Source organism: Cupressus sempervirens, chromosome 3, assembly GCF_028749045.1.
Source record: "Cupressus sempervirens isolate cs-2001-9-10 chromosome 3, ASM2874904v1, whole genome shotgun sequence".
NCBI classification, from domain to species: Eukaryota; Viridiplantae; Streptophyta; class Pinopsida; order Cupressales; family Cupressaceae; genus Cupressus; species Cupressus sempervirens.
Window position 1 is genome coordinate 93,498,147 of NC_143120.1, and position 15,290 is coordinate 93,513,436.

Consider the following 15,290-nt stretch of genomic DNA (forward strand, 5'->3'; position numbering starts at 1 on the left):
AGTGGACTAGCATTGTCGCCAATCAACATGCCTTTGATGAGGCACTCAAGAAGCTGATTAAAGAGATACGTGACACTAGAGGATCATATTTTGATAAAATCAAGCTCTTCACTCAAATATTGGAAAGAAAGAAAGTTGTTTGGATGGAGGACACTATTGGTTGGACCTCCTGGATGGAAGATTACACCGATATTCTCTCTTAAGCCTTTTCTTTTTGTATATTCTGAGTTCCATCTTTTATCAACTCTCTCTGATGTACCTTTTGGTTTCCACTTGATACTTTGAGGTTGAGGCCTCACCTCCTCATGATGTTTTGTAACTCTTCCTTTTGATCTATCGATATATAATATTTAAAAAAACATGAATCAAATTAATAGACAAGGGCTAATCGAAACACAAGTTAGTTGCTTTATAATAAATGAGAATCAATAAAATAAAAAATTATTAAATAGATAGAATTTAGAAAGCTCCTTTTTTTAGTGAACTAAATAAAAGGAAAGAAAGGTTACAACTATAGTCGGCCCAATTAAAAGTACTAAAAATTAATAATAACCTACGTGATAAAAAGAATAATAATAATTAACAGCCACAGTCGGCTCAATTAAGTGAAAAAATCAAAATAAATAAATTGAGATTTGCGCTTATAAGTAGAAAATTTCAAATCCTCCAAGAGGAGGATACCTATAACAATCAAAGCTTCAAAGCATTCCGCTATATTTCTTAGAAGGTGCAAATCGAAATTGCAATGGGATCTCTGTTTCCTTGTCTTCCAGATGATCTTGGGCTGCAATGTCTGCTTAGAGTGGAGTTGAACTCTCATCACAACCTCAGATGTGTCTGCAAAAGCTGGAATTCCGCATTGAAGAGCCCCCACTTTTATCGAGAGAGAAAAAGATTGAAGATTTCAGAACAGAGGATTTGTATGCTCCAGGATCGCAAGACAGTAGTGATATATGATCTGGAAACGAAGTCGTGCAAAAGATTACCGCCCATTCCTGTAGAACTCATTGGCTTCTTTTGCAGCCATTTCGTGAAACAAAAACTGGTTTTGATCACGCATCTGCTTCCCGACACTACAAAAAGTGGCGTTTGGGTGTACGATTTTGTTAGTTTGAAGTGGAAAAGGGGGGCAAAAATGCCAAAATGGCTGAATGGCTTTGCCTCTGCTGTGGACGAGGAGGGAGGAATGATTTATGTGGCTGGTGGTCTGAACATCTTTTACTCTATCCTTAGTGCTTTTGTTTACAATGTGGAGAAGGACAAGTGGGACATTCTTCCCGACATGGACATCAATTCCAATTGTGTGGAGGACTTTAATGGCGCTTTTGCAGATGGTAAGTTTTATGTATTTGGATCTTCTGGCAACTTTCAGGTTTTTGATTCGTTCACAAAAAACTGGAAAACTATGGAGAAGAGATTTAGTAATGGGAATATGGTAAGTGCGTTTGGTCGCCTTTATTGTCTGTGTGAGAGGAGATTGGTGGAATATGACTATAGACAAGACAAGGTGAGCATTGTAGGGACTTTCCCAACAGATGGACGGCTAATTAACTTTGCTGTACTGGTTAGCAATAAAATCTTTGTGGGCAGTTGGAACGGCTATTTTATGATGGAACATCCAAGAGAGATATCAGGAGGAGGAACATTCAAGCTCATTGACATTGACAGACCACAGGGTTTCCAGGGTGTTTGTACAAGTGCTGCCACTCTCCATCTTTAGTTTATTGTTTCTTAGCTTTGATGTTTACAGACACATATATATGCTGACAATTTATTTGTGCATGGTTATGTATTTTCAATTCAATGTTTGAAGTTCATACTATATTATTATTAATATTAGAATTATCATAATTGGGTTCAGCAATATCCAAATTTTGAATGGGATATATAACATTATAGACACAATTATAGTTCTGAATGAATACTTATATTCCAGCAGCAGGACTTGTTTCTAATCAGCGGATAAAATTTATTTTTAACTATGACTTCAGCTTTCTTTTTCTGTTCTGTTTCTTTGACATATTTTGTTTTATTATGGGCTTTTTTATATTGTTCCCTAGCTTCTTACATGATTCCTTCTTTAAATAAAAAATATATTTTGTTCATTTTTAGTTTTACAATCAGCACAATCTAACTGGAAGCTTCTAGTGAGTTCAATCAATTTCCTCTAGTCTTCCGATTTATCAGTTGTAGTATGTTGAAACAAACTCTTCTTCTAAAAAAAATTGAATAAAAAGTATCCTCTGCCAAGATTATCAGTAGCAATCTGTCCTCAAAGTATCCTCTGATAAAGCAACCTCTATAAGCTCGCTTGGTGTAGAAACTATATTTTCCCACCATAAACTAGATTTTTAAATTTCTTATTTTCCATTTGTGTTCATTAGAAATTGAGTTATCCATGTTGACTACTAAGAGTAGCCAGAAACTAGCCTGCCCTTCCTCAGGTGTGTATCAGCCATCTGTATCTCTGTCTGACAATATACAAGTTATTTTGTCTTTTAGTTGATATAATCAAAAAAATCTGTGTCTATATTAGAGGAACATACAATGAACGACAGATTCTTGAACAGTCTCACATATTATGTTACAATCAACCTAATATTACACCATGGCATTCCTAATGAATCATGCAGCAAAGCAATTTGTATACTGCAATCTGGTGTATTAACTGTCATAGAACAAAATGATTACTGGCAGCCTTGGCCCCCTTCCATTTGACAATCCCAACGGCCACTCATCCATTTCACTATCACTCCCTTCGGCATCAGGTCAGTCCCTTCACATTGACTGACTCCTTTCGACTTCGAACACTCCCTTTAGCCTCGGGCACTCCCTTTGGCCTCAGGCCCTCCCTTCATCTGACGAACTGCCATTTGCTACAGAGTTGTGTGTGAGCATAACTTGAGGAGGAAATAATACTCCATTCCACCGGATTGACACCAACTTTAGTGTAACAATTTTTTTGTACTTCTTCACCGTACATGAGATTGAGTACCTGTCTAGAAACAGAAATTTCAGTGCTGATATGCGACAATAAAGTTTAAATAAAATTGAGATCTGCCAATATAATGGAAATCTGCATATGACATTTTTTTCCCATGTCAATTTTAGAACTTTCTCATGTTCCATTGGATTGAAATATGAAAATCAATTAGTGAAGTCCACCTATATAACTTCACATGTAGCTAGCATCTCAATCGGCACAAGTGGATTTGTAACTTCATAACTTTGTCTATGTGTCAGGTAACTGCTAATGACATCCTAACTTTGTATAATTTGAAACAGATGTAGTAGGGTTGATGATGCCTATGGAGACCATATTTCAATCAACAAAAACGATTATTCATCAAAATCTATGTACTATTCTTGAATTCAATAAGCTGCTTCAGGATAACGATTAAGAGATCACAAATTTAATGGAATTAATAAAATAATATTTACAATAAGCATGGGTAAATTTAACCATCCAAATAATGGTTAAGAGATGACTAAATGGGTACATCAGTGACGCTTTGATGCCTCTCAGATAGTCTGAATTTCTTGCCCTTTCAATTAAATAGAAAAAATATATATGTGCTTTTGTTTTGACAATGATATCACCTGTGAGGCTTTCTTAACTCGTCAGTTATGATTGTGCGTGTAATGACCAACCCTACAGCAAGATTGCCAATTCACACAAAAATGCTTAAGTTGCAGAAAAACAATGCCATATTATTGAATGCTGAAATAAGAAAAGGCAAGCATCTTTGTATATAAAAAGAAATCAAGATTTAGAAGCTGTTTACTCAAAGTAAAAACTCATAATAAAATGTTGAGTATTTCTGAGTATACAGTTAGTTAGTCAATAATTCAGCATAAAATCAACTTGCTGATTTTGTCGCAAACATACATTACAGCATAAAAACTATGATGCTGAATGTACCATGTATATACATCATATGTTCTTCATAAACTTCAACAATGATATAGTACTAACTTTTAAGTTTACAACATTTGATAATCATCATTACATCAATTGGATAATACTGTACATCATTGCTAAAATGAAGATACAAGATCATAAGATAGATTCTGAAACATAACAAGTCCCGTGAAGTGTATTCAACATCCAAAGCCTACGGACATCGTTCTTCTGTTAACTAAGACGAGAGTGTGGCTCAGGCACTTTTATCTCACCAACCATGGAGTGTTTACAACTAACTTTTAAGTTTACAACATTTGATAATCATCATTACATCAATTGGATAATACTATACATCATTGCTAAGATGAAGATACAAGATCATAAGATAGATTCTGAAACATAACAAGTCCCGTGAAGTGTATCCAATCTCCAAAGCCTATGGACGTCGTTCTTCTGTTAACTGAGATAGGAGTGTGGCTCATGCACTTTTATCTCACCAAGCATGGAGTGTTTACAACTAACTTTTAATTTACAACATTTGATAATCATCATTACATCAATTGGATAATACTGTACATCATTGCTAAGATGAAGATACAAGATCATAAGATAGATTTTGAAACATAACAAGTCTCGTGAAGTTTATCCAATCGCCAAAGCCTACAAACATCGTTCTTCTGTTAACTGAGATGGGAGTGTGGCTCAAGCACTTTTATCTCACCAACCATGGAGTGTTTACTCTCCCAAGATTCTTCTTAACATGAAGAATACTCTAACCCTAGCACGAGAAGCCTAGCTTCTTAGAAAAAATGGATTGAATGGATCCAATGTAGCCATGAAACATACTACATGCATCCATGTGCCTAGCAACCTAATCACAGAATGTGGCAAAGAAAAAAAAAGAGCACTACGTATCTACCCACATGCAGTGAAAGAAAAATTGTAACATATCTACTCATATGTACATTTCTTTAATCTAAGCATATCAACACATATGCAAAAATGAAATTAAGCACAGTCACTCATTTATGCTAATATCAGAAAAACAACATACTTAAATGCAGTAATAAATGGCTCAGCCAAATACCAAATTTGTCAACAATATTGCGAAGAGAGAAAACGTAATGAATCCTACTTTTCGGAATCCTGACAAGTTGAGAGAAACAAAACATAATGCATCCATCCCCACTCTCCTTGATGCCACATTACACCTTTCCATAAGACAATACAACAAGTCACACCCAGGACTTTAACATTTGAATAGAAATGCTTCTGAGTTTATCTACTAGTAATCAACCTTACTTTATATACAGTAATAAAATAACAATGTTTCCTTCATTTCTTCCTCAAGATTACCTTACAAGATCAAAATCTAAAGTTACAAGTTAAGGAAAATGTTGAGTTGAAGACTTAACCTCCTACTCAACAACATATAAGTTAATAAGCACAAGCTAAAAGCTACAACATTTAATTAGTTTTACAAACTCTCCATTTAGCACTTGAGTGAATTTCCTACTACAGGCATGTAGCATAACGAATATCCGATTAATTAGGTTCTATGGCATTTCAGCAGGCTTATTTTCTATTGCAAGGAGGATTTAGTTTCTTTTCAACTGAAGGTAACCAGCTGTGAGGTAAATGAGCTCTTTATTCATACACATTCATGTTTACAAAATACAGATGCTGACACAGGAAAATAACAAATAAAAATAACGAGTGCTATGATAAGTAACTACATTCTCTTCCATCTTAAGCTGGGCAATTATGTTATAGCCGCTAACATTTTATACTGACCTTCTTTTAAAACAGAGTAAGGTGGTTAGTTTTGCCAGTTAAGTCTTTGAATCATGATAAATACTATGGACTCATTGCATTTCCAGAGGTTTAAGAAAGACCATGAACGAACTGCTGCTATGATTTCGTTGTTTTATGTGTTCAGTGATTGGTTGCATCTGCAATATGTATATACAGTTCATCATCAAAGTCATGCGGCCGTATTCTTTAAGTTCAACCCATGACTTGGGGACTAACGTACAGCCCAACTTCTGTTGCCTACTTGGTGGTGATGATCTAGAATTTATCTGTTTAAACTCACATAACTTAATAATAAAATAAAACAAGTGTAAAGGTTTTTAACTCTCAACGACCCTAGGTGTTTGAGCCGACAGTTGGCTGTTCAACAATTTATTTCCCTGCTGTAATACTCGGCTGAGATAAGGAGAGAAGTTGGAAAGAAAAGAAAACTACGAACGTAAACGTAGCCTAAGGCCTTACAAGAAATCATGCCTCCAATGTGTCAAAAATCCCAGGTATGAGGGTTGCCCACAGATTACGATATGAATACAAGGAGATTTTTAGAAGATTTGAAGCATTTTTAATAAAAATAATATGACACATTAAATCAAAATATCATAAAATTAAGTGTATATGTGTGGTATATAAACAGATTTTTAGATCATTTGATGCATTCCCTTCCAAGAGGCTAACCTCTTCTACCTCAACCACACTCTCGTCCTGTCGATCATGCATCCATTTAGACACTTGCAAACAAGACAGAGTCAATATTCCTCACAAACAATTAAATCGATATCGAGAACATCATAATATCAAAGTAATAGTACACGCATCCGTATGCACAGTGCATCATAATTTTGAAACATAACTTATAATATTATTACCTAGAACTTCATCATAAAATTACGTTATAATCCTAATCATGATTAACATAGAAAGATATAACCAAAACTTCCAATGCATTAATATGAGCGTCATGTAAATCTTCGGAGCCACATTCTACATTCTACCTGAATTTATAATGATCTGATTGTTATCTAGGAATAAACAGAGCCACTTCATTGTTTGGCCCTATTGCAATAAGCATATGCACCTCGTTGCCTGTGGTCTTACTGGTTGCAAGGACATTCAGTTTGAAAGGAAAATGAGAAAGGGATTTTGTTATTATTCTTTGACCATAGGCATATTGTGGTCATTAGTTAAGGCAGAATAGTTGTTTCAGCACTGACACTTAAGAGAGATTTGATCAGAACTATATTCTTCTTTTATTCAAAATATATATTAGTCTGAGTTAAATCCTCACAGAGATAATCATGAAATACTGAGATGTGTTTAACAGTTTCACTTTACCATAATCATGGGGTCAGGGCTATTGAATTTTTGTTTGAAAACAAATTTCATACAAATTTCCATTTAAGGCATCCTAAATTCTGTGATCTCAATCGATTAAAAGATAATTTCACTCTAGTTATCTCAAGTAAACAATTTTGTCGGCTGCATGGGTGCACGTTGAAATTTACAGCTATTCTAACGTTGAAATTTACAGCTATCATATCTAACTAAACGCTAGAGGGAGGGGTCGAACCTCCGACCATGTCGTTAGGTGATTTTCAAAATATTTTCGTCCTTGATTAACAAATGTATTTATATCATTATTTTTAATGGAAATTAGAGACAAATACAAAATCATAGCAATGAAATGAAGACTGACTTTGTAAAGTATACAACATGATTAAGTATAGACCTTTTTATATAGATAAATGATCAATTTAATTATTGTTTTTATTTACTTGTGGCTTCTATTTATGCTATACAAATCTACTTTTTGTTCAATCTTTGAAACTCAATAAAACAATATTCTCTATTATTTTTTGTTCTCCATAGTTTGATATTTCCATTTATCTGATTTTGTACAAGAGCTATAAGATTTTTGTATTAAATAAAGACTTTAGATTGTAAAAATAAAAAATCTAATCTCATGATTTATCTAGTAAAGGCATATCTACAAGACTAAATCATTATTGTGAATAATATCCAAAGTCTAAAAACATTTATGAAAAACTGAACAAAATTAAATATAATTTATTTTTGCATATATACACTATTTACAAAATCGAAGAGAGAGAAACCAATTGACCATTCTATAATATTTCCACTTAACATCTCAAAGCCCTTCTCAACAATTGGATCCATATCATTTTGTCACTACATAGTCTTTTAAAAACTAGTTTTCTAAACTAAGACAATGTTTGAGAACCTGCCTCATATTTTGTCTTAATACAAGTCTCAATGTGGCTTGTGTCATTGTATAAGGTTTGATGTACCTAAGGCCCCCTTTTCCAAGAAGACATGTGATACTATAAACTAGAAGTTCCTATTGAAAATATTAGAAGCCTTTATAATGAATAGAAAGATGGTTAGATTAGAGCTTCAACAACATTGCTAGTCTAAGTTATTCAATGTTGGTCAACAACTCTCCTAAATGCTTCTTTAAGGTCTAAAGAGATATCTAATGGGGAAACCTTCTCTCGACATTCCTTTTCATAATTATGACTTAAGTTTAGGAAGAACTTTTAGTTAGGTCATAAGTTGTGTGGATCCTAATAACTTACAAATTACCTTGTCTCTCCCATCATCAACTTGTAGATGACACAATAACTTTTGGGGCAAAAAATAGGCATGAATAAATTGTCATAAATGAAAATTTGAACCCATACACTGAAGGCTTGGTAGAGGAAGTGAGTAAGGATTCATCTATATTAAAGATTCATTTCTTCTTCACTTAGCTAGAAAGGAATAAGAGACTATTAGGTCTCTTAGCTTACAGATAATATAACTTCCTTGCTTCTATCTTAGGCTTCATTTGAATAATAATTTAAGGATGAGTAAGCAAAATGATCTATTTGAAGTTAAAATGTCAAATTTCTTGGCTTTGTGGAAAGTTAGATGGTCATTTTAAAATGACAAAATCACCATATTAAATAAAACAATATTTGCCATTCTCATCTATATGATCTCATGTATCCCTCTCAATAAGAGATAAGAAAAATTGGACTAACAAATTAGAATTTTATTTGACAAGGACCACTAGAAAAAAAACTAAGAGACCTTAAATCACTTATGTCAAGGTATGTAAACTGAAATAAGTAGGAAGCATGGGCACTATAAAATGAACTCTTGAAAACGAGACACTTAGAAGCAAAATTAGTACAAAAAATATTTAAGGAACCAATTCTAGAGATGACCAAAATCTTTCAGCCCAAGTATCTAGTCAACAATGAGGGAGGAAACATTCTCACCACAAGAGATACTACACAAGGGTCAAAAGTATTGTGTTTTAAAAGAAGCTATGTGTCATTAATAATTTCAATTATTTAATATGAGACATTAAACTTCTATTTTAGGAGGACTAATAGGGTGGATACAATGTTTTCTTAAGAGTTCATATACCACCATCATTTGGAATGGGTTAAAGATAGTGGAATACAATGTTAAAAATGGAAGTAGTCTATTGGAGAGGGAGTATGAATATAAAAATGAAAGTATTATTATTCCTATCAAACTCTCTATGCAAATTAAACTCTATTGCCCAAATGCATTATCTCTTTCTTTTACAAAATATGATTGGATCCTACTTCCAAAGATTTTTAAAGGAAAGAGTTAAAAAATGTGATCATATTGCTAGTTAAAACATTTTATGTATTGGCCCAAAGTAAAATATGTTTGGTTCCTACTTCCAAACATTTTTAAAGGAAAGAGTTATAAAATATGATTATATTGCTAGTTAAAACATTTTATGGACTGACCCAAAGTATGCTTATTAATTCCATAGTTTGTGTTAGTTTGTGGTGATTGATCAAGAAAGTACTATGCATACTTCATAAATTCTTTATGGAAAAAAAAAATTTTGGCCCTATTTTATCGAGATTTTGGGCCGACATGTAATTATTAATTATAATTATAAAATGGTAAAAATATTTGTATAAAAGGGCTTAGGGTTAGGGTGTGTTTCATAAGGTGATGCAAAAATTGGTTCTTACGGCAGTATTGAGCTGTAAGGGATTACAGATTGTAATCAAGTTGTAATCACTAGATCGTAAAATATTAGACTTGCTATTTGGTGTACATAGCCCAAGGTTTGGGTGAACCATGTTAAATCTTGGTGTCTTGTGTTCTTTTTTGTGTGATCTATAATTTTTTAATATTGGTTATATTTGCATGTAATTGTTATTTTTGTCCATGGTTTAGTACTAATAGTTTGTCTAAGTCATCTTAGGCATCAAACTTAGGCTCCAATCGAAAAAGGGCATAGGTTCAAATCCCATAGTTCAAATTCCATTCAACTCATCATCTCTTTACCATTTTATTGATAGCATGAATGATTGAATTAGGTTATCAAACTCAAGAATAACATAGATTGTGATCAAAATATTTTCTATTTTATTCAATTCCATTTCTCTAAACAAAGTATTTTAATTATTTTTTATGTGTGATATGAATGCCACTACACTTCATTGAAAAACCTTGTTCTCTATCACTAGAAATAATTCTTTGATCTCAATAATTGAGTAAGAAAACCAAAAGAATCAAGAAATTTAACAGTCACATGCTCTAACTAACCAAATTAATCTGGCTGAAAATACTCCCACATTTGAGAAATAAAATTCTGAATTTAAAATAGAAAACATGAAAAAAAACTATTTTTATGAAATTGCATAATTGTGTTGTATAATTTTATAGCAATCTATAACTGAAGCACACTTTAGTAGTTATAGCTAGCTTCACACACACACAAATTCTAAACTAGATTATTAGAATTTCATAATTTTTTTGGTGTCTCTATATGTAACTTAATTACTTATAATATCTAGTGTTCTATTGTTCTCACTTACTTGTAATTATGATGTATCTTGTTGGATCAATTATGCACATTAAGTATTAAAAAGTGGTCATTAAAAAATATTGTTAATATTATAAGGTCCAAGATTACTAAGTGGGTAGGGGTGGATGAATCAATAATTTACCAAATTCAAACATTTATTAACTATGTATCCCAAATCAAATATTTTCAATAAGCAATAAACAATGAATAAAATGAAGCCATCTACACAAGTAATACAAGAAAACCAACATTTTTCATGTTGAAACCCTAGGTTAGAGGGAAAACCTATAGTGGAAGTTAATACCCAAAAATATTTTCACTCTTCTATAGTAATTCTAATTAAAATCTTAGCTCTCTTAGGAGCTTACAATGATGCCCAATGAAGAGAACACCTTATTAGGATTCACCTAATTAAGGGGTTTTCCTATAGCTTGTTAGAAGGTTTACATTGTTAGGAGAAACCTTGTTAAAGGATTATAAACTCAAATTAATGAGCCACCCTATTACGAGACTTAACATAAGACCTATTAGAATTCTTCTCACCCTATTAAGATTGACCCAATTCTTGTTAGGATTCAAAAAATGAAATAATTTGAGAGCGACACTTCTCCTTTTCTTGTACATACCCAATTAAGCATAACTTCTACTTCTCTTGCAAACAATCTACACATTTCTCAAGATGACACCCAACATTTACGATCTACAACTTCACCAATTCATCAAACTAATTATAAATGCATTTTGCACTTGCAAGGGTGGTGATTGCCTTAAATAATATGTATCACTTGCAAGGGTGGTGATTTCCTTAAATAAAATGTATTACATTTGAATGTAATCTATAGTCTTCTAAAAAAATTGATAAAACCCTAATTCATCATTTGCAAAACTCTATCAACCTACAAATATAATCATGCATCGATTTGACCAAGAACACTCAAACCTTTTCACCTTTTTCTAACATGCTTCCAATGTTCCATGACTTTGAGAAATTTGATCACCCTAATTGATGCAAGGCCATCTCACCATTACACATCATTCAACCACATCACCACAACACCTAGAGCACAAAAAGGTTCACCATTACCAACCAAATCTTCACAAGTTAGGAATTAACATCAACTTTTCTAAATACTCTACTATCAATTCTTTATAGGATAATCATCAATCTATTAAAATTGTCTTTTGGTACAACATTGATCATGCTATTTCAATATAACTCAAATACCTTATGTATAGACATTGTAGACTGAACCACAACACCTAAATTAACATACATTATCTATCCACCAATCAAATCATTCATTTTCTATCACTAGTTGGTCAACTAGTTGTAATGTCATTCTTTAATTGGTCATAAATCTCTCTACACTTTTTTCTAGCATATGTTATCCAACACACAACATCTAGAGTCATATTTGAGTCTCCCATTTGTGTTTCACACCTTGATTCAAATTTCCAACATTGTCGTAGCATTGGATTCACCTATTTTTGCATTTTACTAGTTCACTTGACAAATTGTCAACCAACACAAGGAAAGCATTAATAACAACATTATAACTGACCTCTTAAGAACCAAACCTACACAATATTTCTCTAATTTATAATCTTCTTTAACTATGCCAACATCTACTACACCCACCTAAAAAATTATCAATACTTATGCACAAATGTCTTAGTAGTTGTTCAATAAGTATCAATACATATGAATAAATATCCCAATAATTGTTCAATGATATTCACTACTAAGATACACTGAAAATCTATTGGGACATGACATATTTATTATAAGACATTTAGTAATCATCTTTTTTGGCTCCTTTAAAGTTAGTAATAGAAGAACTGAGTGAGCATAAGTGTCATTTGTGCCTTCCCCTATTATTCACATAAAAGTGCATGATGCCAAATGAGTCTATATTAGTTATCAATTTACTTGGAAGATTCCAAGGCTTTCATGTTAAATTATAATGAAAGCTAAGATTCAAATTTTAAATCATTTATTTATTATTATTAAATATTAGCATAACAATAATAATGAAATGAACAACATCCTTATTTAAGTATGCTGATAAAATTTAGGTTTTACAGATTATAATTTCAAACATATAAATTCTTTTTGATATCACATTTTTAAAAGTACTTTACTGTCATGTATATTTCATTCTTCAATTAACAATATAGAGAAGCTATCTTCTTGTATTAATTTTTAATCTTAAGAGAAAAAGATGTTACGTATGTTAAGAATAAACAAATAGATGTTAGCTTTGTTAGTGAACATATATCTTATTGTGATTGATTCCCTTAATTTAAGAGTTTCCTTTTATAATCAATCTAGCCTTTTATTTTTTAACATTGTCATTTAATCCAAATTTCTTTTTAAAGACCCATTTACATCTAATAGGATTTACATCCATAGCAATTGAATTAGCTCTCTCTATCATTTTTTCTTTAAAGAAGACATGGCCAAATTATCGGACTCATTAGCATCCATCTCCATTTCTCAACGTAGCTCGTGTCTTGATATTGTTAACTTAATCAAGGTAGAGTTGTATATCAAATTAAGTGAACCTCATACCACTTTGGTTTTTCCTTTATCAAATGGATATCCTCAAAGATTTTAGTGGAGATTTTATTCTTATAACTTTTTTGATGAATTTATACTAGTCCTTTCATCAAAATGATTTAAAACATTTATTTAATCTTAGGTGTAGTTGTTCTATTTTTCAATTGTAATTCGATTAACTTTGTGTACTCCTATTAGGGTGCTCAACTATATAAAAAGGTCTAATGGTCATCATTTAAGACTCATTATTTTTCATCTACACCGCTCAAGTTTTAACTCATGGGCCAATATTATAAATATGACCATGAAAAAAATGCATATAAAATAAAGTGAACTATATGTACCTTTTTGGTGTTGTTCTTTATTAAATGCATCTCCTTGGAAATTGTGATGGAGGTTACTCCTTTAAACTCTTTGAGGAATCTATATTAGGATTTGCATCAAACCCATCCTAAAATTTTAGTTAATCTTAGATGCACCTGTCCAAGTTTTGAGTTGTAAATTCACTGAGACTTTGTACTCCTATTAGGTTACTCATTTAAGGTCTAATGAAGAAATTTCTCTCTTTAAACTCTCTTACATCCTCACGATGAACCATTGAGTGTGATCTAAACTATTGATGTCAATTGTTTTGCACCAAATTAGACCTAGAAGCTATAATTATATGTTCAAGACTTGTTATTATCCATCTCTATTGCTCAAGTCATAATTCATAGCTCAATAATATTAACGTAGGAAAAAATGCATATAAAATCAAGTGAACTATATCCCTCTCGAGTATTTCTTTACCACTTGGACCCCCTCGAAGATTGAGCTTGAGGTTATTCTTTCAAACAATTTCAAGAATCTTTGCTAGGCTTTTCTTCAAATTATCCCAAACTTGTAATTTAACATTGAGTGTGAGACTTTGTACTCCTATAAAGTTTCTCAACTATAAAAGAGGACCTAATTACTCTTAGATGACATTCTCACTATGTGACACCTTTCAAATCATAGAATATTATATAGCTTGTATAAAAGTGACAAACTCGTATTAGCTAAAATATCATTTTCATGTGCCAATTTTATATAAAATTAAGATGCCAAGCAAAATCAATCTGAAAAAGCAATCTTAGAGAATATATTTGTCACTAACAAAAACCTACTGTAGATAGTTAAAATTTCTCAAATTAACCCGAGCCATATAGTCACATGTATATTAAAAAATGCTAAGCAAAAAGCGCACGACAAAGTGATCCTAGAAAAAAATGTCAAAAATTAGTTGAAAACTCTTAAACATAATTTTGTTGGAATTTAACACTCCAACAAATAGAAAGTTAGAAAATGAATCAATTAAGATTGTAGATGTATTAAGTGCCAATTAGCATAATTACAAGATGAAGTCATATGACTCTATATATTTGTAATTAGCATCACTAATCATAAATAACAAGTTACAAGATCAACATTTCTATTTTTTATTCTATTGTTTTATTTTCTATATAATTTTGTGTAATACAATCACAAAATGATACTCTTAGCTGTTCTATGTCATTCTCTTGCACAATCTAGATAACTTGCACCAACAACAACCACCTACATGGCTTTTGTTAATTTGCTAAACTTTGTTAATTTTAAGAGCATAAACTCTAGTACCTTTATTTTACTTTTGTTTTTTATGTAATTCATTAAAGGGTCTGTTTGGTTATCTACTGATTTTCTAGTAATAGTTTCACCACTGTTGTATAGGGCCAGCCCCTTTATTTTAACTAAACAACCATATATACCATTGAACAATAAAAAATGCTGAACACTCTCTCTTTCTAGTGACCATGTGGGAGTCATCAAAAATGGACTAAAACAAGAGTAGCTCAATCACTTATCACCACATCTTTAATACTATTGGGGCAAGAGCAGGGGTTGTTAATGTTTCAAATCCAAGGTACTTAGAAGGTGTTTCAATCATGTTATTCGAAAATGAAAATTTAAAAGAACAAACACAGCAAACTGTCTTGACAGCCCAAATCCAGAGAAATGAATGTTCAACTACCAATATGAATCAGCCCAAAACTTCTTACGAACCTAAACCCAAATTTGGAGAGCACAGCACTTCCACATCGGTATAGGATTCTTTCCGAGAAGTAAGAGAAAAAAATTGCTACTTCCATCGC

General features: G+C 32.1%; 1 protein-coding gene across 1 annotated transcript; it reads left to right on the top strand.

Annotated features, from left to right (window-relative positions):
- The first annotated feature begins 745 nt into the window (after positions 1 to 745).
- LOC149564939 (F-box/kelch-repeat protein At1g80440-like) lies at positions 746 to 1,720 on the top strand. Its single transcript, XM_089816249.1, has one exon. It carries the CDS (start codon positions 746 to 748, stop codon positions 1,718 to 1,720), a length of 975 nt encoding a protein of 324 aa, XP_089672375.1.
- Positions 1,721 to 15,290: the final 13,570 nt, after the last annotated feature.